The sequence below is a fragment of the Felis catus genome, chromosome C1 (genome assembly GCF_018350175.1).
Source record: "Felis catus isolate Fca126 chromosome C1, F.catus_Fca126_mat1.0, whole genome shotgun sequence".
Lineage (NCBI taxonomy): Eukaryota > Metazoa > Chordata > Mammalia > Carnivora > Felidae > Felis > Felis catus.
This window is the reverse complement of record NC_058375.1, coordinates 192,588,262-192,614,860: the sequence shown is the minus strand read 5'-3', so window position 1 is coordinate 192,614,860 and position 26,599 is coordinate 192,588,262. Positions and strand designations below refer to the sequence as shown.

The window sequence follows — 26,599 nt, the reverse complement described above, 5'->3', positions numbered from 1 at the left end:
AGGTGCCATTTTTTTTCAAGGATGAAACAACTCTTTGGTTATATGTATATACATATGTCATTCGCTCTATGACACATACGGACAAAAAGTTTTTCTTCCAGATTCAAACCATGTCTCTCAGTCTTGTTTACTAACCTCCACCTCCTCTGACATGCTTATTTTCTGTGATATCATCAAAACATGCTCCCTAAGTTCACACGTTCTTTCATTGCAGTGAGACTGTGAAGGGAAGCAAAAATCCTAGGTATGTGGAAATATTTATTAATGACATGGCCACCTATAAATGAGTTCCCCATTCAAACATCTTTTGAACACAAGGCTCCCCTCCTCTACTCCCCATGGTGGTAAACATTTGTAATCCAATGCAAATAAATTTAGTTCTATTGCGAAGTGAAATTGCAAATCTTGCGAAAGGTATAAGGTTTCGTGATGTCAGTGAAAGTGAAATTGGTAAAGCAAGTAGCAAGTGAGGGTCTGTAAAGTTAAACAGACAACTGAAGGTAAAATCAACAGGAATGATGACTATGTTGATGCTTTAAAAGAAGAGAAGACGATACTTTGAATATCACAAAATTAATTGAGATCCCGGGGAAAACTGATGAAGCCCTCGAACATTTTAATAAAATGACCTTCCTTTTGATTATGGCATAAAAGTCAAAAATGAACTAAAGCATGTTGTAAGGCTCTTCACGTTTGGTCAAAACAAATGAAGCCAACGGTAATCTTGATTTATTGTTTATTCATTCTAAAATTAGCATAGTGGTACTTACAACATAAATTTTGTTCAATAAAAGATAGAGTAAACGTATTCTAATAACGTCGAGTTTTATTTTCAGGTGAAGTCTACTTTTCACCAACTGCTCTGAGATTTGGCCCCTGCTTTAAGTAGATTTATTTTTAGGAGGCTTTACCAGCGCTAATCACACATGGCTAATAAGGACTTCCTATACTAACGAACGAGACTTTTCTAGTAGAAACAGTCTGATGTCTTGGTTGCGTCTATTTACATATCAAATTTTTACTATGTTGTTCACAAAACGTCCTCAATTCTTAGTTTTGTGGGGCGGGGGAGGCAAACATTATTTACTCTCAGGTGTTTCCTACGGGATAACTTCCAAAGGGTGATATTATTCAAAGTAGTATCAGTGTCTCCTAAGGCAACGTGTGTAGAGGTCACAGACTCTGGAGTCATCTTGGAATCAGACCTATATTTGAATCGGCTTGTACCACCTAACAGACATATGGTAATGGGCAAATTACGTACCCTCTCTGAACTTGCATACCTTCATCTGTGAAAATGGAGCAGGGACAGCTCCCTCACAAGATCGTGGTGAAGATTGGATGAGAACATGTGTAAAATGCCTGATCCAGAGAGGGCATTCGATATATGATGCTTAGAGTGGTGATGTTTATTTTTGGTTTGTTTGACCGCCAAAGTTCCCTTGTGATCTTAATTTGTTGATTATTCTGTACATTCAGATTCTTTGTATGCGTTTTGCAATGTGAAACTAGGGTCTCTAGGCTATAAAAAGTAGCTTTTTGAAATGTGACTTTAGGAGTGCCTTGTGGCACAAACTTCTTAGAATGAATTCTAAAGTATTCCATAAAGCTTTGAAGAGAGTCATAATGAGGTCTTTCAGATTGACACTGTGAGATTTTGGTTGAGTTCTATAAGTTGGACGGTTGATATTTACAAGGAGAAAAACCTCAAAGGAAGCCCCCCTTCTCCACACTGAAGCATTTTTGTAAACAAATCTTGACTTAAAACAAGAAACTTAAGTCTTTCACCGCACACAGACCCCCAGGCAAAGCAAAGTCTTGAAAGTCAGATGCTCCTGGATTTGAACCTCTGCTCAGTTCCTTCTCAGTTGTGACCTTGACCAACTATTTCTAAGCCTGTGTATTTTCATCTATAAAGTTGGAGATACAAAAATACTTCCGTCAGGTTGTCGTGAGGATGAAATGAAGAATTGCATATAAAAATCGTTTGTGTGCCCATACAGCCTGGCATACTGAAAGTGTTTAACTAGTTAACTATTATCTGTATAATCTTTGAACTCACAGGTTAACAAGAATGTCATATTTTGTTCAAAAATGGCAAGAGGGTAATGCACAAAACAGAAATGAAGTTCACTTGAGTTCAGACATCAAATTACATGCTTTGGCCTTGCCTTGCCTTTGGCTTCTTGAGTTTCTCTGGGTCTAAGTTCTTTTCCTTCCCCTATTTACTGGAGAACTTGTTTTCTGCCTCAGGGCTTTTCAATGGTCTCTTCCCCATCCCCCCACACAATAGGAACATTACATTCGTAATACTTATTACAAATTGGCAAGGGGCTTATACCGCTCCTCTTAGTCTCTAAGACTTTGGTATGTCCCTTCCCACCACCCCTCCATGGGTCTCATTAGTTCAGATATCTTATTTGGTCTACTTAGCCAAAGCCAGGAGATAATGACGGTTAACATTTAGCATCGACCTAATAACACCAGATACTATGCTAGGTGAGTTGCAAACCTTACTTTGATTCTTCCCGACATCCAGGCGAGGCAGATACCATTATTTCTATTTCTGAGATGGGTAATCAGAGGGTCTGAGCTAGGAAGCTCAGTCACAGGGCCAGTAAGCAGCAGCACCAGTGACCATAAGGATCAAGTTAACGCATTAACTGGGATGTGATGGCTCTAAGTGGTTTTCTACTTCTGGGAAAGACCCATCTGGCCTTTCAAAGAGAGGCCTTCATGAGAAGTATGCCCTGTGCTAACACATATGTGTGCTATCATGATATCATCTTATTCATGTAGCCGTTTAACCTTTCTGTATCATCATTCCCCTAGCACTACTAATGTGTACATACCTAATACTAAATGCACTAAGATCCTTGCACGTCTTATACACACTCCAGTAACTCTGCCAATTATTCTCCTACAACGGATGCTGTAGGTCTAACCAACAGAACTCCAGACATCACAAAGCAAATACATTAGACTTTCCTCAAGCCCAGTAATTTGTTTCATTTCCCCTGGCAAGAACTAAATTTCAAATTATGCTCATTCTGTAAAGCAGAATCTTACAAAGATTATGATATGGAGTCCCACAGAGTCAGAAGGAGAGAAGGCTGAGAAGGGCGACTAAGGTGGATGGGTTTCTTTTCTTAGGAGTAAAATTAAGTTTCTCATCTGAAGAAGTACCGAATTCTGCAGTCGTTCCAAAGGTGTAGGCTTGGCTCATGGTACATTTCAGGGAAACGTGAATCACACTGACCACGGAAGGTCAAGCAAACAACTGGTCGACCCTAGAAACGTGCGTGTGCAGGGTTCGCATCTAAGAGAGGAGTATCTCTGGATATTTCTACGTGCCAGTTCCAGAGCCGGATCCGGTTCCGACTCTTCACCACCGCAGCTCGCTAGACACCTCTCTCCCTAAGCCACATGGGGAGACACGGAAGCTGCCTGCGCCCCGCGTCGGTCCGGGCGCCTTCCATTCTGACTCCCACTCCCGCGAAATGTCCCCTTTCGATCAACGCTAACTGGGCGTCTGCCTCCCGACGCGGACCCCGCGTGGGGTCCCAGCGAGGGGAGGACGGCTGGCGGCGCGCACCGGGGCGGGGACTGCGTGCGGGGGGCGGGCGCCGGTGGTTGTCTCCGCGCCGCTCCCCTTTGTTCGGTTCCATTGTGTGCCACTTCCTCCTCGGGCGCTTCTTCCTGCGCCCTGGCAGCCTGTGGGCAATTTGTGAAAGGGCTTTGGGGACCTTTTTCTTTCTTTCTCGGTTTATTTTTTAGTGAGCCCCCCCTCCCCCCCTTTGCACGCCTCTCCCTCGCGGCTCTCCGCCCCCGGGTCCCGGAGCCGGGCGGAGTGGGAAGTGTCACTGCCTCCTCCCCCACCCCCCGACGGCAGCTCCGCCGGGCTCCCGCCCCGCTCCTCCTCCAGGAGGCATCCTAACCCCGCATTCTGGACTTTCACCTCCTGACCGGCCGCGTCACCGCCAGGAAGGCGACACGCGACCCCGCCCCTCCGAGGGGCGCAGGCTCCCGGCGCCCGGGGCTCCGCCAGGCACCGAAGCGAAGGTCGGAGGCCGGCGCGCGGCCCAAGCCCGGCCGCCTCGGCGTCCCGGGAGCCGGCGCGAGTGTCGCCGCGGCCCTCCCCGTCCCTCGCGCTCGCGCTCCCCGGCCGCCGCGCGGCCGCCTCAGCCCCCTTATATAGCCCTCTAAAAATAGCTCGCCTCGCACCGCCTTGTAAGGCAGCAGGGAGATCCGCAGCCCGCCAATCCGCGCTCGCCGCCAGAGCCGAGCCCCGCCCCCGACCCCGCTCCGCGCTCCCCATTGGTCCTCAGTGACTTCATGAGCCCCCTGTTTACCTTACATGGTCACACGCGGCCTAATGGACGCCCTCCTCCGAGATCCCACGGCTGCGCGGAGAGCCAGGCGGAGGGGGGGAGTTTGGGGAGGGGGAAGAGCAGGAGGAGGAGAAAAGGAGGGGGGAGAGACTACAAACTAGCAAGGATGGGGTGGGGGGTGGGGAGGGAAGGGACGGGGGGGAGAGAAGCGATCGCGAGAAAAAAAAAATGCAACCTCCCAAAATAAAGAGCAAAGATTGCATTAGGAGCGAACAGCGCTGCAGAAATAGATGGCAGCTTCGTGTCAGTGAGTTTGCATCCCCCTTCCTGATCCACGAGCTGGAGTGATTAGAGCCCTGGAAGGGAATTGTTACTCCCGTGGAGAAGTCCCCTTTTCCTGGCAGCGGTCTGCACTTGTACACGCTGGATGCCTCTCTCCATCCACCCCACTCACTCTCTCCTCTCTCACCTCCTCTCTTCCTCTCTCCTGCATTGATTTTTTTTTCCTTTTTAGTTGACTGAAACAAAACAAAACAAAAGGGCCACTGGATGTCTGCCTTCTTGGGGGGTGAGCCAGACAGACTGACAAACAAACAGACCCAACTGTGTTCGGGGGAGGGTTTCTCCTCCCGTTTTGCCCGGCAGCAGCAGCATGGACGTGTTGGCTAGTTATAGTATATTCCAGGAGCTACAACTTGTCCACGACACCGGCTACTTCTCAGCTTTGCCATCCCTGGAGGAGACCTGGCAGCAGGTGAATGATTTAAATTACTTGTGTAAATCGTGTGGTGGCGGCGGAGGCGCAGGGGCTGCGTTGGTGTGGGCTCGGGGTTGAATTTTTTGTTTGTTTGTTTTATTCCCCCCACCCTTTTTTGGCTGTTTGTTGGTTAAAATGTTTTCGGAAACAGTCATCTGCGCTTACCTCTCCACCCACCCTCTAACCCCTTAGCGTGCTGAGCTGAGCAGCCGGTCTGAGCTGCCTGCGTTTCAGTCACCAACACACATCCTTGCGCACACGTTGTCGGGCTCACTGTCCCCAGCACAGACCTGCGTAACTTCTGGGGTTCGGAGGAACCGGGTGGAAAGGTGGTTTGGGGCTCGATGAGCCATTAATGCCAGGATACTGCGTCCCTACATGCTCGAGCTCTACCTGCTTGGTACCTTAAATCGGGTTCAGTTCTTTCAACTGGTGCTGACGACCGTCAGATGGGGGTCAGGAGGTAGGAGCATAGCGGAGTGTTTGCCCAGTAATTAGCCAGTGTCAAGACAAGAGAGAAACTTGATTTTGAGATTGAGGAGGTGGGCAGAGGGGAGAGGAGCCCAGTGACAAAAGATATTCCAGGATATCTAGGAGGAGCACGGGGAGATGTATCTACCTAACGCTGACCATGCATTGTAGGTTTCCCCAGTGCGATGCCTCTGTATGTGTCCCTGTTTCTCTTTTTTTGTTTGGGGTCCCTCCCTAGTTAGACAGCACAACCTCTGACAAAGGGTGATATGTGCTTCCGTGCCTCTGACTTTGTCTTAGAGGACTAGTTAAGAAACTCCTATGATGCTGAAGGGCACCGATGCCAAGTTGGCTAGGCGTCCCACTGAGGGCAAAGTGGGTCTGGTGACAAGTTCACCGGGCTTTGTGAAGTGGAATAAAGAAAGTGCTGGTCAGTGGAAAGTGCTAGATCTGCTGCGGAAACAGTGGTTTTCTCAGCATGGATTAGGAGCTGCTGAAGGGACACTCTGCAGGAAAGATGGTGGGTGGGGGGCGGGGGGTTGGGGTATCCTTTAAAAATACTACACTGTGCCCCGTGGAACGTCCAACAACACAGGCTGGGTTTGCACATCGGAAGTGTGAACTCGCACAGTCCGTCCTGGAGAAACCAGCCTGCCCTTGGGGAAGACCGAGAGAGGCTCGGTGTGTGGCTGCTCATGTAACTTCGCTGCATGACAGCAGCTTGTTAAGGCTAATGAACGGCTGAATTTCTCCTGCCAGGATCCAAAGCGGGATTTGCCAGCTCGAGGCTGGGAAGTAACAGTTGCCGCTTTCGCGGGTGAGGTTTGGCTTTTGGTGTAGGGTGAAGAGGGGCAAAGCCGATCCTCTGACTGTACCTTTGTTACTAGTTACTGTTCTCCCCTGGTTAGAGGCTGTGAGTTTTCCTCCAGGTACCGGCCCCTGTGTCCACATGTATGTTGCTGCCCAGGGATGCTGGCAGATACACTCGACTTTGTCTCTCAGTGCGCACATAGTTCATACGTTTTTAGCGCAAGGCATTTCTTCAGTGCATCCTTCCTCCGCCCCCCCCCCCCCATCCTTAATGAGACTGTCTCATGAAGGGTCTCGCTAGATCTTTTCCTCCTTTTATTTCACATGCTAATTAAGCCAAAATGTGGCCAGAATTTCATTTTCCGAAATAGCCTCCATTTCACATTGTCAGCCCACTGGTGTCAAACCGGTTGCGTATTTAACGACTGTCTAGACAGGTTAGGGTAGGGAATCTGTTGATTTAGTCAGCCTGCCCAAGGCAGCCCTTGTTTGTGACTAACTGTTAAGCAGTGTTGGAGGGAAGAAAGTTGGCTTTATTTGTTACGGCGTTCCCTCCTGATGAATCACACAACTTTGTTTTGGTTCAAGTTTTCACAGTAGTAAAGCCTGCTTCGGGGGAAGGCCGCTCCGGAGGAAACCTGCTTTTCTAGATCTGGTTTAGAGCGTCCAGGAGAAAGTCTGGATATGTAAAGAAGCATCACTGGTTGGATAATTCGGGGATGTGTTAGATCTATTGTTTCCTCAGAAGCCTTCTCTGCTTTTCCTTCCCCCTCCTCTCTCTACCCGTCTCCACTCACCTCCTTCAAGGAACCTCTAGCTTAGTTTCTACCGCAGGCCAAGGAATATCACCCCCCCCACACACACACACACCTCCCTCCTTACTTCTTGCCTTAACCCTCTCCAACTGGCAACTACTCTTACCTTAAGACCCTTTGCCAAGCTGTTTGAGAAGCATGCTCCTAGCCTATGCCGAAACATAACTTGTGGGGAAGCACTACTAAATAAGATATCACTCCAAGGACCTTTCTGCCCTGCTCTCTATAGTCACAACTGCTCTCTTTAAAGGTGACTATGACTCTTAAGTTCATGCTGATGACAAAACCTCCAACCTCCATCTCTTCCTTCCTCCCTCTCCTTGGCCCTCCCCTCCCCCACCCTTTGCTGCTTCTGTGTGTAAGGAGAGGGGGATGGTTATATGCAACTGCTGGGGCCAAATCAACCATCAGATGGTGAAATTTTGAGACTCCTTTGCTCAAAATGGCTTAAGAAGGTTGTTGCAAAGAACCCCAGGCAGGAGGAAGTTTCCTGATGCTCTGGGGTAATCAGATTTTGGAGGTCAAATGGGGAGCAATTATTAGATGTTCTCTGCAAGTGAACAGTGTACCTGGCCTTGAGATGAACGAAATACAGAGATTCTAATAATCTGATTTGGTTTGTAGAGAAAGAGTGGCTTGGATGATAAACCCAAGAACATCTGTGCCTTTGAAAATTAAAGATGGACTATTTGGGGATGTTATTTTAAACTGGGGTCTGGGATCATCGTCCTGCTTGACCGTCAGTGAGCTTGGGATGGTCCTGCTGTCACAGGGGTCGTCATTTTGACATTGGGCTTTCAGGCAGTGATGTCTATAGCAACATACAGCTCCAACTCTGAAAATCATTGCCGGTGTAATTTTAAAATCCAGATGGACATCCTACATTAACAGCTCTCCATTCCCCGGCTCTGACTGCATACTTAAGCACTTGGCCCAAGTAACATCATCTCTGCCTGTCATATAACTGTAAATTACACTGTGCTTCTGTGGTCTATTATTTTATGGAATTCAGCTGACGCACAACTCTTAAGGCTACTAGCCTTAAGTTCTTTGGAAACTTGCAGGAAATTTTCCAAGAGCTGTCTGAGCAAAAGTAGGAAAAAGTCAAAGGTAGGACAGAAGCTGGAGTAGCGTATAGGGTACCACTTGCTGATGGATAAAGGGAAACACATTCATGAGTTTTGTTGCCAGTAGAAATCATGATTTTTCTGGACCCGCTGTTGCCTTGGAAAATAAAAAGGATTTGATGTGATACACTTGGTTATTTTTCTCCGAGAAGCTACAAAGACTTTTAGAATCTGGATATATTTTCCATACCTCGCCTGCTCTTTCAGGAGTGTGGGTCAAGCAACGAAGTTCTAAGTTGTTATTTGCACTTAGCTTTGCTTCATGTCATTGAGGAGCATGGTATGTTTGCTTGAAAACTCTTATGGAATTATGCTTGTCATTAATGCTGATTCATAATTGGCAGATGGGGTCAGTTTCAGGCCTCCTTTTTGCTCAGAGAAAATTTTCCACTGCTCCTGGAAACAAATAAATAAATCATAGGACATTCCTCCCTCCTCCCCCCATTCCCCCATTGTTTTAAACTAATGGCACTTTAGTGAGAACTAAAGTGTCCCCATAACACTGCAATTTCATCTTGGTTTCAGGCACCCTGTAACGCTTGTTACAAGGGCTTTTGATACGAGGCATCTCTAGGGGACAACCTACAAAAATGGTTGCCTTCCAAGAACAGCCTCATGATACCAGGGATGGGATTTGTTCTCTGAGCTACATTGCTGCTTCCTCTTTTTGGTGCTCTGGCCTGTGCACTGCCTTCTACAGGCCTGAGCGGCCAGGTGCTGTCTCAGCCGGAAAGACAAAGCAAACTGTAGGGTCCCCGCATCTGTAGGTTTGCCTCTGTCCCCAATTTGCAGAAAACCTTGTCATGAATTAGAATTTCTTGGCAACAGCACCACCCAGGGAAATTTGTAGACACAAAGGAGCCTAGCTAACCACACTGAAAGGATAAACTAGCTGGCTTTTTTGCCTTTTTGTATGTTATGTGGGTGCTCTTTAGTTACATCAATCTATTTTTTTTTTTTTAATTTGAAATAATGACTTGGGAGATGAAAAAAAAAAAAAGGAAAAGAAAACTGTCCTGTAATTCAGATGTTCTTCATAAGGATACAGTCACTAAGTAAATGTGGCTTTACAAATGAAAGCACATGTGTATGCAATCAATCACACACTTAGCCTTTCTTTAATAGATTCTTTCCATGTTCTTCTTAATGGAGACATCTTTGTGTCGATTTAGGGGTCACGAACACGATCATTCCATCTACCTGTTTGTAGTTTAGTATGTTAAAGGGAGTGGATGCTACACTGCAGATATTCTCATTACATCTGTCTTCCGTGGGGGGATAAAGGAAATGGTGACTTCTTTGTTCTCCATGCAACTCCCACCACCACCCCCCCCCACCCCGAGGAGAATGTGATGTTGGGGTCCAATGCATTTAAAGGGCAGAGCAGAAGATGCACTGTGACAGCCTCACCCTGAAATGATTTATGTGTGGGTATGTCAGAGACCTTCAGTGTTCAGATGTGGGTTCTTCCTCTCTTCCAGCCCATTTTAAATATAAATGCCAGTGGGGGCTCTTTGCCTCTCCACTTAAATGGGACTAGTTTAGAGAGGGTCCTAATGGGGCTTTTAGTAGCCACTCTTATAAATCTTCAGATTCTTCTCCCTTCAGAGAATTCCTGTATTTTAACTTTTTGAGTCCAAGAAGGCATTGCAGTCTTCTTTAATCACTCTGTGCCCGTTGGGCAAAGGAAAATACAGTTTACTCTGGCCAGCCCCAACTGGCTCGTGTTGATCGGATGGCTGACGCCCCCTATCTCTGCAGTTTGTAGTAGTGGGCAAGGAGTTCTTTATCTCCTGTGCTGGACCCTGTGACTGGTGAACGCAGACTACTCTGTGATTCTGTTCACTCAGTACGTCAGTTAGCATGTATGTTGGAATTAGGATTTGCTGAAAGTTTAGGACAGCTCCCCGATTTAACCTGAGTGGTGCCAGGAGAGTGAGGGGTGGAGATTTGGTCTCTGCAAAGAAATCCCTTTGTTTTCCTGAATCATCTGAATGCTTACTTAGCATAAACAAGTAGAAACATTTTAACCCAAACTGCTGAATCTTAACAAGTACAGAGATTAGGAAGCTCTACAACTCCTAATAGCTTAAAATCCGTGGAACGATTTGCAGTACCTAATCATGAGCATTTCATGTAACGTGGGCAACTTAAGAAACACCCCTCTACCCTGTTCCATCGTGTGCTCGCCCTAGAGCATCCACCTGAGAAGCTGTCCTTTCCCAATTTAGTGTAAGAGTTCCCCAAATAAATGAAGCATTGCCTTTACCAGGATATGCTTTCACTTAAACACGGTCATGATCGTGTTCCTTCCCCTTCCTTGCCTTTATCTGTTGCCGCTCATTTGGAGGGTTATTTCTACCATCTTGACTCCTTTTTGTTTTCCTCCCTTGGTATTTTGGCGTGCCGGAGAACTTGCTAAGCGTCCTGCTAAGGGTGTTGTGTCCATTTCTCCCTGCAATAGAGCAGCTTCTAGCTGTCCTCGCCATCACATGCGTCGTAACGTTGGTATCACAGCCAAGAGTCCGCAGCAGTCTTGGTTAGGGGTCCAGTATCAGCCTGCTTGAGGTGCGGGTGACTTCTGATTTCATGGCGATCCCGTTCCTGATTGAGCTGGTGAATGCAGTCGGTCACACCTTGTGAGATTCTCTTTGTTTATTTATATTAAAATATGGAAAATATGTCACAGTAAAGACTTAGTCCTTTCTTAATGCTGGTTAGGTGCAAAGAGACTCTTGGGGTGATGCAGAGTTGACTTGGATATAAGCTTGTGAGTGAAGGTTACACTGCAGGTACTTTTTACTACATATCTGCCCTCTAAGCTGGACTCCCAGTAGGGGAAAGTCAACATGTTCAAAATTCGGTAGTACAGAATCAGAACATAACTGCCAGAAAAAGAAATTGTAAGTCTTGTGAGTTTTTGAGTACTGCCCTATGCCTATCTGTGTTTCCCCACTTTGCTACAACCTTGTTCATAACGTGTGCCTTAGATTTACTACTTCCTGTTGCTCTTTTAGCTAATGGCCTGTCGGGGCTGGTGGCCCTTGTAGGGCAGATGAGTATACAGTGTGAATACACATGTCCATAATGGCCAGGAAACAGCATCCATGTCTGTGTCATTCGGAAATGATTAGAGGTAATTAAAATAATTAATGTAGAGCCACATGCGATATCTATTTCTGAATTTGGGTTTATTGACATTCCCTGAGGGTCCATATTGAAAGTCAGGCCCCAGGCCTCGTACCAAACCTAGGAACATAGAATCTTGGAATTTCAAATCCTGAAAAGGGTCTTGGTTTCTTCAGTTCAAAGACTGTAGTGTTGGACCAAGTGGTTGTTAAAGCAGATGAGGCATTGAACCCTCCAAGGTCATATACACCTGTGGTTAACAGCGCTGGTGGTTCCAGGGCTCAGGACCCTTTTGGATGCCCACATCAGTTTGCTTGCTTTTTGTTACACTGTCTGAATATAATTTGAGTCACTTCTCATTTTTTCTTCCTCTCTCTTGTCCTCTCTCCCCTTTAAGGGAACAAGAAAATGCCCTTTTTACTTAGAACAGTACTAGTACATGGAATTTTGGAATTATCTGGGGCCTAAACCAAGCTCTTGGTTTTCTTGGCTAAGGCTTATGTGTATGATTTAATCCCTTTTCCACTTTTAATAATGTGTGCTAACCTGGAAAATGTACACTGTCCTGAAGAAAACGAACAAAAGCCTCCAGTTATATGTGTAGGTTTGTTTACAAAAGGACTGTCACTTAAATGATAACACGTAGAGTGGGAGTAAGGAGGGTGTAGGATGTAGGCAGTAGTTGGATGGACCATAGAACTGGGGTTTTATGTCAAAAGCATCGAATGTTCAATGGCTTTGTCGCTGACACCAGGCCAACAAAGGGACTGAACAAAACTGTAACAGCAATCATGTGCCAATTCAGGAAAAAAAAATATGAAGTGTTTCTAAGTTTCTAGAGCAGGTTGGATGGGCAGTGAGGTTGTAATGTTCTACAAATTTGAACAACAACAACAGCAAAATACTCCATATTGGGATAAGCAGTTGGGAAGAAAGTCAACTTCTGTAACCTTTCAGAATGTCCTCTTGGGGCTGGTGGATGAAGCAGGCTTGATTCCACATGGCCATCCTGAGCAAAGGAAATGAAGGGTGCTCTTTGCCCCTGTGCCTGATGATTTTTTCCCTTCCCAACCCAATCTTGGGATACTCTCTGTGGGAACGCATCTCACTGATGTTAGAAGTCGCAGTTTCCCCTCTAAAGGGGGGAAACTCCTCAAAGCTGTGACCTCCATCTTTATTTCCTCAAAGCTGTGACCTCCATCTCCAACTCCAGATATGTTCTTGAATTTCAGGCCCCACTTTTGGATTGAAAACATGGGACTGACAATAAAGCCCTTAGGGGTTGTCCCAGGATCATCCCGGTTGAATGTGTTCCAAAGCTTGAACTCAGCAACTTCTTTTCCCCTCTTCCTGGCTGCCCAGTTTCTTTTTTGAGATGACCTTCTTTTTTGTGGTCTAGGTTTGAAAGCTCCAGTCATCTTTGGCTCCTCTCTTCCCTTGAATCCAATCAGGTGGAAAATCCCACTGATTTGGCCCCTGACATACTACACCGTGCTCTTCAACTTCCTTCTCCCTCTGCCATTGCCCCAGAGCAGCCCCTTGCACTTCCCCTGGACTGACTTTCTACCTCCATCACCATGTTTTCAAGCTGTCGATGGCTCTTTCTCTCTTGCACATAGGATGAGGCCAAACTTTAAGGACTTAGGATATTCTAAGATGTTCCAGTTCCCGGCCTGGGTAATGATCTCCTTTCCCCCTCTTGAGTGCAGTAAATGCCATCCAAACTGGATGACTGTGCCTTTCCTGCTTCTGTCTTTATTTCTGTCATTTCCTATAGCCTTTTCCTTCTTCCTCCCTCTTCCCTTCTGATTCTGTTTGTCCAAATTCTACCCATCCTTTAAGTTTCAGATGGTTGCCACATCTTCCAGGACACTCCTTTCCCTTCCCTTGGCCGATAGTAATTGCTACTACTTGTACGCTCTTGTGTAGAGCTTTTTAATTTTTCATGATGCTTTTTAGTTTTGTCTTATAGTACAATTTTCCTTTCTTTTTCTTTTCTTTTTTCCCGCTGACTTAGTTTTCCAATGAGGTGGTATATTTTAGAGCAGAGTTGACGCCTTGATTATAATTTTGATAGTAAACTTTTTTTTAAGGTTTATTTATTTATTTTGAGAGAGAGAGAGAGAGAGAGAGAGAGAGAGAGAGAGAGAGAATCCCAAGCAGGCTCCCCACTGTCAGGGCAGAGCCCGATGTGGAGCTCGAACTCATGAAAAAGGAGATCATGACCTGAGCCAAAACCAAAAGTCAGATGCTTAACTGACTGAGTCACCCAGGTGCACTGCTAATAAACTTTTAATATGTAACCCTTCAGGTTCATAGAGAGCTTTGCACACAGTAGGCATTCAATACATATGTAGCGATTATGATATGACAGGAGTTAACATTTGACTATGTCTGCAGCAAATAGTTCTCAATCATGGGTACACCCCAGACGAATTAAGTCAGTATCCCTTTGAGTGGAAGCCAGGCATGGTTGTTTTTGTTGTTGTTGTTGCTGGTTTTTAAGCTTCCAGGTGATTCCAATAGGTAGCCAAGGCTTTGAGCCATTAAGCTTCAGAGAGTTAATATCAGGTGTATCAGAGTCGTCGGTGCCTGCTGCTTATATGGAAATACCTGATTTCTTGTGTAACTTGGAGTCCAAGTGTAACAGAGGTATAGAATAAAGCAGGACAGTGCCGGTGGATGCACGTCATCCAGCTCACTGGTTAATAGCGACTGCCCAAGCGTTGTTTCATCCTTCTTGTTTTGCTTTCCCTCACCTTAAAGTGTCAAGTGCGGTCCCATTTGGCTCACATTCCTGTGACCCTCTACAGGTTTACTTAACCTGGTCAAACTCCGTTTCTGGTACCTTTGTGGTGTTGGGCGTTCAACTGCCGCCATGCCGTGCTTCAAATAATTCATTCGCGGCAGGCCCTTGACCATGATTTTCCACTTACCTCAGCCTGCTCTGTGGTTTCACAGGGATGGATGCATGCATGAACATCTGTTGGATGATGCCAGATAGACGTTAGGAAGCAGCTCCCCATATTTCTTACTGACCTCACTGTTTGGAAGTAGATTCTGTTTATAAAGGATTTCAAAAGGCCCATGTCTCTAGTAAGAGGAGCAAAAATAAACTGTGGAAAAATTGCCACGGAGGACATCCAGGCAAGGAGGCTGCCTCCTTGTCCGTGGAAGGCTTAGCTCTTGTGGTAATGACCGTGGCATGTGGTGATCTTCACAAAGAAGCCTTAGAAGTGCCTCCATTTCACACTGTGATGTTTGCAAAAATGTATGTACTGTAGCTACATCCTTTTATCTATAAACTGCCTTTGATGGGGGTACGGGTTGGGGAGAAAGAACATCATGAGAGGAGCTCAGAGCTTAGGGTTGAAGGATGCCTTTTGGAAAGCTCAACCCAGCTGTGAAAACGGCAATTAGCTGTGGAGCAGTTGCTGTGCAAGGGAGTGCCTGCCTGTTCCTGACCCCGCTCCATGGGCTCATCTTCCGGAGCTCGGGTAGCAGGAATGCAACGGAGTGCTCACGGTGCTGGCTCTTATTTTTGGAGAGGCGGCACATTTGTCAGCGCGCAAAGGAGTGGAAATAGATTGCCCCCGTCCCACACCTTTTGAGCTTTTGATGTTTGTTCATATGGCCACCATAGATCCCGATAACAGAGCACAGTCCCTGCATATGGTGATAGAAGATGTCTTCTGGGAAGAGGCCCCGTGCGGAGCTGATTCTCCCGTAAGCCCCCGGGGATGCTGCTCCGTGTCAAATTGAGTCGTTGGGTTCACTTCTGTGTTCTTAAGATTGTTCAGCCCCCACCTGTGCATTTGCCTCTCTCGCTCAGTGTTCAGTATGGACCAGGAGATAATTTCCTCTGTGATGGGGATTTTCTCACTGCTTTTGAGCGTCTAACAAACATCTGTATTAAGCTTTTGTTCAGAAGGTATCAGGGTGTTTTGCTCATGGTCTCTTGTCGTTAGCACGTTCCTCCTGTGGCCAAGGAGCGGGCAGATATTACAGAATTTCCCGTTCAGAGGTGGGAAAATGGAAGCAGAGGAAGATTGAGCAAGTTGTCTTCTTGTGGCTGCGAAGTAAATGAGTTGCAAGACCAGTGGTAGAACACGTTTTCCTCCTCCCTCTTTCCACTCGGTGACTCTTCCTATCGCCAAGTAAGCATTGTAATAATATCTAATATATGTCTAACATCTTCATTCCTGAGGATGATCTCACTGGAGCACCTTATCTGCAGCATTTCATTTAGTCCTTCCAACCCTGTGAGATACAGATTCTGTGTGTCTCCATTTTACGGAGGGAGACCTCGAGGTTGGAGGTATTAAGTGGCTTGGAAGCGATTGAGCCAGGATCCAAACTCAGGCAGTCTGCTCGACACTCTGAATTTTTAACATTTATGCAGACTCTTGATTAGATAGGAGACACCAGGGCAGAAGCTAAAGACGATGGCCTGGCAACCAATGGACCTGTATGGATTTGAACCGTTCTCTGGTATGGCTTCTTTCTGGGGCTTGGTTTTGTCATCTCTAAGAGGACTGGATTGTGCTACATCTCCTTGAGGTCACAGTGTTTGGTGGTAGCCAAATTACACGGAGGTGTTGGAATAAGGCAGAGCTGAAACCTTGAGACAGCGTCTCTGAGCCTCATTCTGGCGTCTGTGGAATGGAGTTAATAATGCCCATGTAAGGGCAGGCATGTTGGCTCTCTGGCCCACGGTCTGGCATGTAGCATCCACTTAACAAATTCCCGTTCCTTCTCCATTTTCAACCATCCTCCCTCTCCCCAATTACAGTGCAAAGCGACACAATGCTCTTTTCTCTAAATGGTATCACCGGAATGGCTAGGGAAAGGTGAATGGTGGAAGGCAGGGCGAGAGTGAGGGCTGGGCATCGGGCATGGCATTCCTTCATCCATCCCACAGGGGAAGCTCTTGTGAAGTCTCTTATCCTTAGACCTGGGGCAGGACTGGCCTGACCGGGGGCCTACATGACGGGCTGGCCCGCTCATGCATGTGTCGAAGCCATTCCCCTTTCTTTCTCTCCCGTCTTACTTAGGACTTACTTCTCTTAAGTTTTTCCAGCGTGTGGTTATGTTTTAAGAGCCAGAATTAGGCATATATAACATAATACAGTGCTGGTTACTACACCTGCCATTTCTGCCTTACCTGATGACTGAGCTTACAGCAGCTTATGAGAGTGAATCAGGTTTTATGAGATCTATAAATATCTCAGATAGGATTTTTATTTCATTTTCCTCCTTCAAATAAGACATAATGGAAGCACTCACATACACAAGGAATATTCTTTCTGTGATAAAGTAGGGCGTTTTTGAATTGGCCTCTGAAAAGCAATAATTTGATGTGGTTGTTCGTGTTGGGAGTTTTATGGGGGAGGGGGAAGAATCACGCACATGCTGCTATAAAACGCCAAGATTATTTCCTCATACTGAAGGTTTAGCCCAGCACCTATGGAGAGATTCATTTCAGGGATGCCAGCTCTGTGTGCAGACTGCCTTCCCTCCTTCTGTGGAGGGTGTACATTTGTGTTTTCTCAGATACGTAGAAGCCAGAGAAGGAAGGTCCCGTTGGTTGGCAGGAGGGGGGCTCCTTGAAAGAACATTTCCAGTTCTTTGTCTAGTCTGCTTCCGGCTGTCTCGAGAGAAAATGTTCTCATCCTTCTCCCCACTTCATAGATTTCCTGGGAAGACTTCATACGACTTACTATATCCATGAGATCTTTCTCCTGGCATTTCACTTTTAAAAAAGTCCTCGGGGCGCCTGGGTGGCGCAGTCGGTTAAGCGTCCGACTTCAGCCAGGTCACGATCTCGCGGTCCGGGAGTTCGAGCCCCGCGTCAGGCTCTGGGCTGATGGCTCAGAGCCTGGAGCCTGTTTCCGATTCTGTGTCTCCCTCTCTCTCTGCCCCTCCCCCGTTCATGCTCTGTCTCTCTCTGTCTCAAAAATAAATAAAACGTTGAAAAAAAAAATTAAAAAAAAAAAAAAAAAGTCCTCAAGTGGATCGCCTGGGTGGCTCAGTTGGTTAAGCGTCTGACTCTTGATTTTGGTTCAAGTCATGATCTCATGGCTGTAAGGTTCAGCTCCACGTGGGGCTCTGTGCTGACAGCGTGGAGCCTGCTTTGGGATTCTCTCTCTCCCTCTCTCTGCCCCTCTCCTTTCTCTCTCTCTCTCTCTCTCTCTCTCTCTCGCTCTCAAAATAAATGAACATTTTTAAAAGTCCCACATTTATCCAATCTTGTAAAAATATACATTAACCAATACCAGGAATGGATAGGATTTTTCTTATATTGCTCTTTGAGATGTATCTCGAAGGAACCTTGAACATGTAACTTAGAAAAATATTTTTAAAAACAAGATGTAAGGATTCTAAGTACCCCACTTTTTCTGCCTGGAACATGGAAGTCAGAGCTCCATTTGCCGCTAATCCAGGTCCATTGTGACAAATCTAACTACAGATTTAACTACCTGAGCCTCTGGTTGCTTAGGTGTTGTTTCGTACAGCCTCTCTCTGCATACATCCTCCCCCGCTTCTCAGTAGCTTTAACTGGATGGTAATTTGTTTTCATGTGAACTTAGTATATCCAAACCCAAGACATGCAGAAGAGTTTTGCTTTAATATCATTTAGTTTTTTTCTATTTAACGTCATTTTAGTCTGCAACATAATCCCGCCATTTTGGCTCACGTATACCCACTGTTTTGCGCTTGTCATCAAATGTTGTGACCCCTCTGGTCCTTAGGTGTTAGTGTGTTTCCTTGTGCGTTACACCATGGGGTAGAGCTAGGGAAAGTTAGATTATCAGTGATACAAGCAGGAAGCTTCTAGGTTGAACTGGCTTGAAGAGGTGTTTTATTTGACCAGCACACCTATTTCAATTTTCTTTTTAGTTTGAATGCTTTTAGACAGATCAGGCACTCTTCAATTAACCTTGTACCGATTATTTCTACCTAGCTTCCTTTCTGATCTCTGACCCGGTGAGCATGGGTCTGGATTTGTGACCCTTAGACTGGCAGCTCTTGAAGGCACCTTCCCCTCCAAAATGCTATGACTCTGGGACAACCTTTATTCCCCCGCTCCGCCCAGTGTCAAACCGGTTGGCTTTCTGCTCTTGCCCAGAACCCATTTTCATTGCATCTTAGATTTCTTTGCCTTGTTGAGTGCCTTTGTTTAGGATTCTGTCTTATAAAGCAGCTTCCAAATTGCATCTGAATTTCTCCGAGTCATCCAGGTTCTGTTGTAGATCTTCAAAATCTGGGATGGAGAAGACCATCTGGTTTACCCCTCTCCCTGCCTGCACCGAGCAGTTGCTCCAGAGCATGTTCATTCCCTATTGGTATTTGCAACATTTTCCATTTTGGAAAGGGAGCTTCCTGAGCGTGCAGCCTCCCCTTGGTCTAAGTGAGAGCAAAAGGGACAATCCAAACTAAACGTATTTTTTGGTCAGACAGCCCTCCTTACCAAATGACTGCTATTTGTCAGGGTTTCTTTTGTCACTCCCAGAGACCCGATGGGTCAGTGGTGGGAAAAACTCCTTTTGTGGAAGAAAAACATATAGCCAGTTCTGAGGTTTCTTAGTCTGACATAGAGACAGGTTGTACAGAATCCTATTGACTGCTTTAACGGCTGATTTTTTGTTGTTGTTGTTGAGGTGGATTTTAGACGACTTGTTTCACTGAGGAAATGATGCTTTTTGTGTGAAGAACCCCAGGGCATTATAATAAAGTACTTTCCTGAGAATCCAGTAATTTGCTTTCTTCCTACCCTTGGCACGCAAATACTGCCAGCAAGGCACTTGGCCTTCATTTTCTAATGCTTTCAGGATGCTGTTCTACATTAAAGGTATTTAAAAAAATATATTATGTTATAGTGGCTCCCTTATATTCGTAAGGATATCACTTAGGTTGACCAGATGGTGATTTTCAGGGTCATTCTTTTCCTGTTTAAAAAAGCCATTCCTTTCAATTACTTGATGCTGGGGGTTTCTCCTCCTTTTCTCCAATCTCCAGTTCCTTTTCCTTCTTAAAAATTTCTGAGTGCTAAGTAAAGGTCGAGGGTCATTATCTTGTTCATATATACATTCATTACTTTTAAACTAATAACTATTTACCTTCCTGTGTGAATTAGCTACCATTAAAACATTTCTGAAAAAATATTTCTAGGAAGGAAGGAAAGAGAGAGCGGAAGGAAGGAGGAAGGAAGGAAAGGAAGGAAGGAAGGAAGGAAGGAAGGAAGGAAGGAAGGAAGGAAGGAAAGAAAGAAAGAAAGAAAGAAAGAAAGAAAGAAAGAAAGAAAGAAAGAAGGAAAGAAAGAAAAATGTAGACGTTATGCGAACTTAAAATGTTCTGACACAGCTTTCCATCAAAGAGAAGCAGAATGCAGAAAAACCTTTGTCTTTCTACCCAAGATGTGTCTGCCTACTTCTCCTCCTGCTTTTGCCCCCATGATCTCCTTTTTATGCTCCTTATTCATAGAGACTAGGATTTTACAAATATTACAATTTGAGGACCATGGGACACCTTATTGCAATTCCTCTCCCTCCTCCTCAATTTGCAGATAACCTGTCCGAGCCTTAGAGATCATTAGCCAAGTCCAAGCCAGTATTGGGCCTTCAAGAACTGTGAGTCCCTTTTCAATATTTTAAATGCATTCCCATGCTAACACAATGCATGGTGCAGCATAGCTGAAGGCCATGCCTCTTAAAGGGCTGGCTGCACTTCTTGAGCTTCAAGAACACTGTTAAATAACAAGGAATCACCACGGAAGGTAATCTTTTCCCCTTTTCAGTTTTTGGTTTTTTTCCTTCCAGTCCCATGACCAACTCAAGGAGAAAGACTCAGCTTTGTACTGGTATGTTTTTAACAACAAAGGCTTGATAATCTTTCCTTTTTTTCCTCCTCCATCTTCTCTTTTCCTTTTCTTGCATTCTCACTTTCTCTCTTTCCTGCCCTCCCCTCCCTCCTCCGTCTCCCTCCTTCTTCTCCTCCTTTTCTTCTCCTTCTCCTTCCCATCTCCTTCTCCTTCTTCTTCTTCTCACAAAAAAGAGAACAGGTCTCAGACCCAGAACTATTGGCAGGCGAACACCTAGCTAAAAGTTACTATCATTTTGGGTCTCTTGTTTTTAATTTTATGGTTAGCTTTTATGGACGGACATTTACAGGACAAGTATTTAAAAATACATGTAGCCTTACTGCATGCATAATGCCTTAGTGAGGCAATGAAAAAAGAAAAGGATAGGGAGATGGTTGTACAGATGGAACGCTGTTTTGGTAAAAATACAGAAAGGTAGAATGCAAATGGAGTTTGAGAAATCCTAGTGTGGCAGGAAAGTCAAGGGATTTGGAGTCAGAAAACCTGGAATTTTGTCCTGACTTTGTAAGTATAAACCAGGGCAAATTGCAAAGTTGCATTTTCCCATCTGCAATATGGGGATTATAATAATAGGATTGTTATAATCAAATGATACATGGATGTGAAAGTGACTTGTAAACTGTCACATGCCATACGGTGTTATTACTTTCTCTTCTTCGGCAGGGAAGGCTTTTGTTTCAAGCCTTGGACTAGCACTTCTTGTTCGCTTTCTTCCTCCTTAGGATTTCTGTTCAGTTTTCTGAGCAGGGATATAGTTGCTTCTTATTGGCTCAAATAGGGCTGTTATTTGTGCCTTACTCATGGCACTTCGAAAGAATTTTCCTGCTGGCTGTCTAAAAGCAGGGACACAAAACTTTCTACTTTGTGTGTGTGTGTGTGTGTGTGTGTGTGTGTGTGTGTGTGTGTGTTGGCTTTTTACATAAATTTTGAAAAAGTAAACTTGGTTTATAGTCGATAGTATGTCAAAACTTCTGGATAAAGATGACACATTTGACTTAATTTTTAAGATAAATTTTTAAAGATTAAAGTATTTTACCATTCACAAAACAGTTGTGTGTGTGTGTGTGTGTGTGTGTGTGTGTGTGTGCATTTGTACCCAGAGATGAAGGAAGTTTGGGGTTTGTGTAGAAGTAAGAATTCTGGGGACAGTTTGCTTCTGAAAGTGGAAGTCTGTGTGACTCATTAACAATGTACTGTCACATGTTGATAGATGAGAGGATGGGGACTTACCTGGGTAGGAAGTCCTAGACTTACCGTGACCTCTTAGCTTGACTTCCAGGGAAACCCAGCTTACGTTACATAGGGATTGGAGTGACAGTATGCTCCTCGTAGGAGGTAACTATAGATAAAAAGGGAGGTTGATCTCTACGACGTGAGGGCCACACCGACTCCACTAATGATGCTCAGATCTCCATGCTACTTAAGACAGGTGCCATACTGATGAGGACTTAGGAGGCCAGTGTCGGGTCCAAAGGTCCAGTCACAGACTGCCTCACCTGGAGCACTGGTGGAAATGGGAGACACCTCCTCTGTCGATGAGAAGCCACCAGGGTTTTAGCCTCTCTCTCTTTCGGGGTTGAGTGGCTCTGTCTTTCTATATCCATTAGAAGCGGATGGAAGTTTGCACCTGGGATGGCCCTGGGGACCAGCCTGTGTGGTGGCTCGGCACGGGCCGCTCTTGCTCTGTCTGCTGGGTCCGATGGCAGATATGGTTCCTCCCTCGGTGTAGGTAGACTGGGATGGGGCCCCTGAAGCTCGCAGCTTCCAGTTTGGTCTAGCTCCAGACCTTCAACGTAAAGTGGAGATGAAGAGGGCCAGAATGTCAGCTTCTCAATCCACCTCTGTAGGTATTTGTCAGGACACCCCTTTGGCTCAACCTCCCGCATGAGAAATCTGATTCCGGGGTCAGGAATGTGGCAAAACACTTGACTATGCAGCTGGGTTTTAGCCATCAGTGTGATTTGCAAGGAAGTGGGGCCATAAAATGCTTGAGATCATGAATTGGACGGGCTCCTCATCTGGAGAGCCATACCTTTCTCTACAAAATTAAATATTTATATACTTTTAGGGTTTAGTTTTGAGTTTTTAAAAGAGGATAGAAACACGCTCAACTATTAAAAAAAAAAAAAACCCACAACATGCTCCAGATCTAGTGGTAACATTTCTAAGTTCACGACAAATAGCTTTATTGGAAAACATTGTTTTGTTTTTTTAAAGAAAATCAAACCAGTCCTAAGACATTTAAAGAGCTGGCTCATCTGCAGGCCCGGCCAGCAGGCACCACGTGGGCAGCAGGGGCTAAGGGCTGGTGTCGGCCTTCAGCACATTCTGTTAGCAGAGAGCTTGGCCATTGTCGCTTCCTCCTCTGCCTCCCGCTTGAGGGTTCCTCCACAGTAACTTTCCCCATCAGGCACTGACTTAGTTTCCCTTTTAAAAACATTTTTTATTTTTGAAATAATTGCAGACTCCGCAATGAGTTGCAAATCTAACAGAGTCCCTTGCGCCCTCCACCCAGCTTCCCCCAAAGGAGACGTCTTATTATATAGCTATCAGATGGCTTAGTTCCTTCTGAGGTACTTGCTCGGAGTTAGTGGGGTAGGTGTGGCAGAAAGAAACACCTAGAAAAGGAGGGGCAAATGTGGTGGTTGTGGGCAGGGATAGAGCAGTGAAGCTAGAAGGAATCAGGCCTCCCAACCCCAGCCTCTTTGCAACGGGGTTCTCTTGGCTGTTAAAACGAAAAGCCAATTGTCTTCTGTGTAAATGAGAAAAAAAGAGTAAATACAAATGTCTATTATATATGCTGATATGCCTACCATTTCAAATAGAAGGATACGTGTAAGTACTTGTCGACAATTTGGGGGAGAAGGAGGAGAGAATGATGGGGGGTGAGGAAAAGGAAATTTTTACTTTCTATACCCTTTCTGTTCCATTTAAATGTTTTTTACTTGGGACACCTGGGTGGCTCAGTCGGTTGAGCGTCCGACTTCGGCTCAGGTCATGATCTCAAGGACCCATGAGTTTGAGCCCCGCCTCAGGCTGTGTTCTGACAGCTCAGAGCCTGGAGCCTGCTTCGGATTCTGTGTCTCTCTCTGCCCCTCCCCCGCTTACGCTTTGTCTCAGTCTGTTTCTCAAAAATAAATAAACGTAAAAAAAAACAAATTAAAAAAAATAAATGTTTTTTACTTTCACATATGTTCATTACTTTAATTTTTTTTAAAGAGCAATCCAGGTGATGGAATAATGGGCCACTTGTGTTTTCCTCATTATATGTTTTTTTTTTTAAGTCTTATATGTTAGTTTAAAAATTACCAAGCTTCTTGAGAGGATCAATAATTTGCACTGTTAATAGTGGTCTATAATTATAGCACAATTGCTGTTCTTTTAGTGCAGTCAGTAAATTAAGCCCACTTCTCCTGCCCTTAACGTATTTGAGAAAATAGAGTCAAGAATCAGCGAGACAGAGGTTGAGTATCAGGTTTATCATTGATAAAGCTGGAGTTAGATCCAGTTGGGAAGTACTGTTTCATTCTGGCTTCCCGGTGTTTACCTGTCCCCATCTCCTGCTAAGCTTCTGGGCTGGCCCATCCAGGTAAGTATCTGATCCACTAAAAAGCAGCTCACCAGGGATTCACCGGGCCAACCTGTCCCCAGGGTGCTTCCCGCATGGCAGGGGGTAGAGTCAAGCCCTCTAGGGAGGGGTCAGGGTAAAGAGAGATGATGTGAGCACTACACTGTTTTTCTTTCCTCTCCTCTCCTGTCCTCTCCTGTCCTCTCCTCTTCTCTCCCCTCCCCTCCCCTCCACTCCCTTCCCCTATCCACTTTTCCTTCTGTTATCACCAATTACTTTCTTTGCTGAGCAGGCATGAGTGAAGTAAGTAAAAGGAAGTTTGGAAGCTTTACTTTTCAGGATCTTCTGGGAGGTATTTATTTCTGGGGGAGGAGGGCCCTCAGGGAAACAAAGAACAAGGGAAAGGCTTCCCTCTACCCAGAATGAAGTCTGAGGAAGAAGGAATACCTTGCCTCCAGAGGAGGGGAGGGGGAGCCCAACAAAGCAAGTGGGAGGCCTCAGGGTGGCAGGAAAGAAGACAGGAGTCAGCAGTGATGGTTTTACATTGGTCGGTCTGACTTGGGGGAAGGGGTCAAGGGTACACTATCCTTGGCCCTGGTACTTAAGGAACACTGGCCAGAGAGAGAATGTTCAGGGAGTAGGCAGGGAAGGGGAATGATGCAAGGTGTGTTTGGTTCTAGTGGATCTTGAATTCCCCAACCTCACCTGCAAGTAAAAATGGAAAAAATTTGAGGACTTTGGACCAGCAGCCTTAATGTAAGAGTGGTATAGGTGGAGAGAAGAAAACAGAAGAATCCCATGTCTCTATTAACTCTCTGGCTGTGGGGACTGCTTTGTCCTTTACCTGTCCACTTGTCCACCTACTTCTTCTTGGCCACTTCAGAGCAGAACTCACTCCTAGTCTCTGAAGTCAACTGGCCCTTGCTCATCAGAGTATGTCATTCATTAACAAGGGATGAAGACATTAGGACAAGGGATGAAGACTGGTTCGTAATAAACCATTGAGATTATCGAAAGGGAAGTAGAGAGTGCTTAATTTTGTAGCTGTGCTTCATTTCTCTTCTGTGATTTGTTGGGGGAGGGTTCTCTTTCTTGAGTTTCTCAGTGGTGCCTTGTTTATGAATCGTTGTTAGTGGCTCATCTTATGAGAGGAAGTGGAGTCAAGAATGAACCGTGTCGCCACCTTGGTGACATCACTCTCCTGGTTCTATCTTTCATTCATTCATTTAAGTCCTCCCTCTCTTTGTCCTTCCCTTCCTCCTTTCTTCCTTTTGTTGAGGGTTTTCAATATGCTAAGCCCTGATTTAGGTGCTAAGGATGCAGTAGTGACCCAGGTGGGCATTGTCCCTGCTCTTATGGAGTTTAGAGTCTAGAAGTAGAACCCGAAGATAAATAAATACACACAGAAGTTTGCATCATGACCGAGATATAAGGAAAAGGACAGGGTGCCAAGACAGAATATTTCTTCAGTGACTTGCCCAGTCCCATCTGAAATAGTCAAGGAATTTTCCTGTTCATCTGACAGCTCTTTGGTATAGTTCCCCAAAATGTTCCCAGAACTTTTTCCTGAAAGTTTACAGTTACCACTCAAAAGGAATCTAAAATGGAACAGATACTCGGGGTTGACAAAACTTAGAGCCTTTAGATACTTTTATTTCATGTACGACTAGCCTCTTGGGTTTATAACTTCCCTGCTATGTTTGTGGCCGGATTTTTAGTCTTGCTAAGCGAAGAAGTCATCACATCCCATATTCCGTAGATATTGCTGGCATTGAGTACATGTATTACTGTTTAAAGATTTTGGTTTTAACCTTAACTTACTTTCTAATAGATGCATAGTATTCCTTACATAGAAAAGAAAATGAGGGAAGTGAAGGAGAGGAAAAGTTAAAGGTCTTTCCGTGTTACATAGCAAAGCAGAGCAGGTGAGAGATTTTGCCTCTGCGTGTCCGTGAAGGCCTTCCTTTGTAACAGAGTCTGTGCATGTAAAAGCAGGAGGTGTTTTATGGTCATCAATGGTGCCGGTTTTTAAAAATGTAGCCATGATGAGTATTCCTTTCCTTAAGTTCTGCTCCAGAACTGATTGGCAAGTTGCCATTGTCCCCTGTTGAGTGATGTGAACAGTGACAATGAGTGTATCAAGCTATATTTCTCCTAATTCTGCCTTGGTATGTAGTTAAAGGGAAAAAACGTTTCTGGGAAGTGTGACACTTCTTTAACAGCAAATGGATTGAATTGATGTAGGTATGATTTGCGACGGGGGATGCTTAAGCTATTGTCTAGAGTTGGAGAAGCTGAAGGCATTAATGACTTTACAAAGATAAGACATTTGCTTAATCTGCAGGGTTGGAGGAAGGATTTTGGGATTAAGACGTATCTGAAAATTTACTTTGCTTACCTTTAATGTCTGCCAGTTTGCAGCCCTGCAATGCCAGTTACTGTCGCTATTGAGGGTTGGGGGCAGGATAAAGGAGAGACCAAAGCATACTTCATATGAAAAGAAAGATGAAATGAACCCCTCTTTGGTCATTAGGTGTGCACAAGATTTGTTGGTGACACTGACTTGGTCCTAGAGACAGTGGGATTGGCTCCTTGGATCTGAGAATGGGAAGTGGTGAGCCAGCCCGGTGGGAGTTCTAGGCGAATCAGAGGGGGCATAAGGATAGAGTTGGTGGTTTCCTTTCCATTCAGGTATAACCATAGCTCTGCA

General features: G+C 45.2%; 1 protein-coding gene and 1 long non-coding RNA gene across 3 annotated transcripts in view; one reads left to right on the top strand and one right to left on the bottom strand.

The window, feature by feature from the left end:
- Positions 1-722: 722 nt before the first annotated feature.
- On the bottom strand, positions 723-4,511 carry LOC109502826. The gene is made up of 2 exons (XR_002161686.2): positions 4,353-4,511; positions 723-3,714 (listed from the first exon to the last, which is right to left on the bottom strand). It is a non-coding gene; the product is annotated as an uncharacterized LOC109502826 (long non-coding RNA).
- Positions 4,512-4,540: 29 nt separating this feature from the next.
- Positions 4,541-26,599, top strand: part of KLF7 (Kruppel like factor 7) — a 92,389-nt gene continuing 70,330 nt past the window's right edge. Inside the window, exon 1 of one of the 2 annotated variants that reach the window (XM_006935507.5) lies at positions 4,541-5,085. In XM_006935507.5, coding sequence (XP_006935569.1) covers positions 4,984-5,085 — 102 coding nt within the window. In that variant the 5' untranslated portion in view covers positions 4,541-4,983. The remainder of the gene's footprint in view (positions 5,086-26,599) is intronic. The other variant, XM_003991071.6, reaches the window with a different exon arrangement.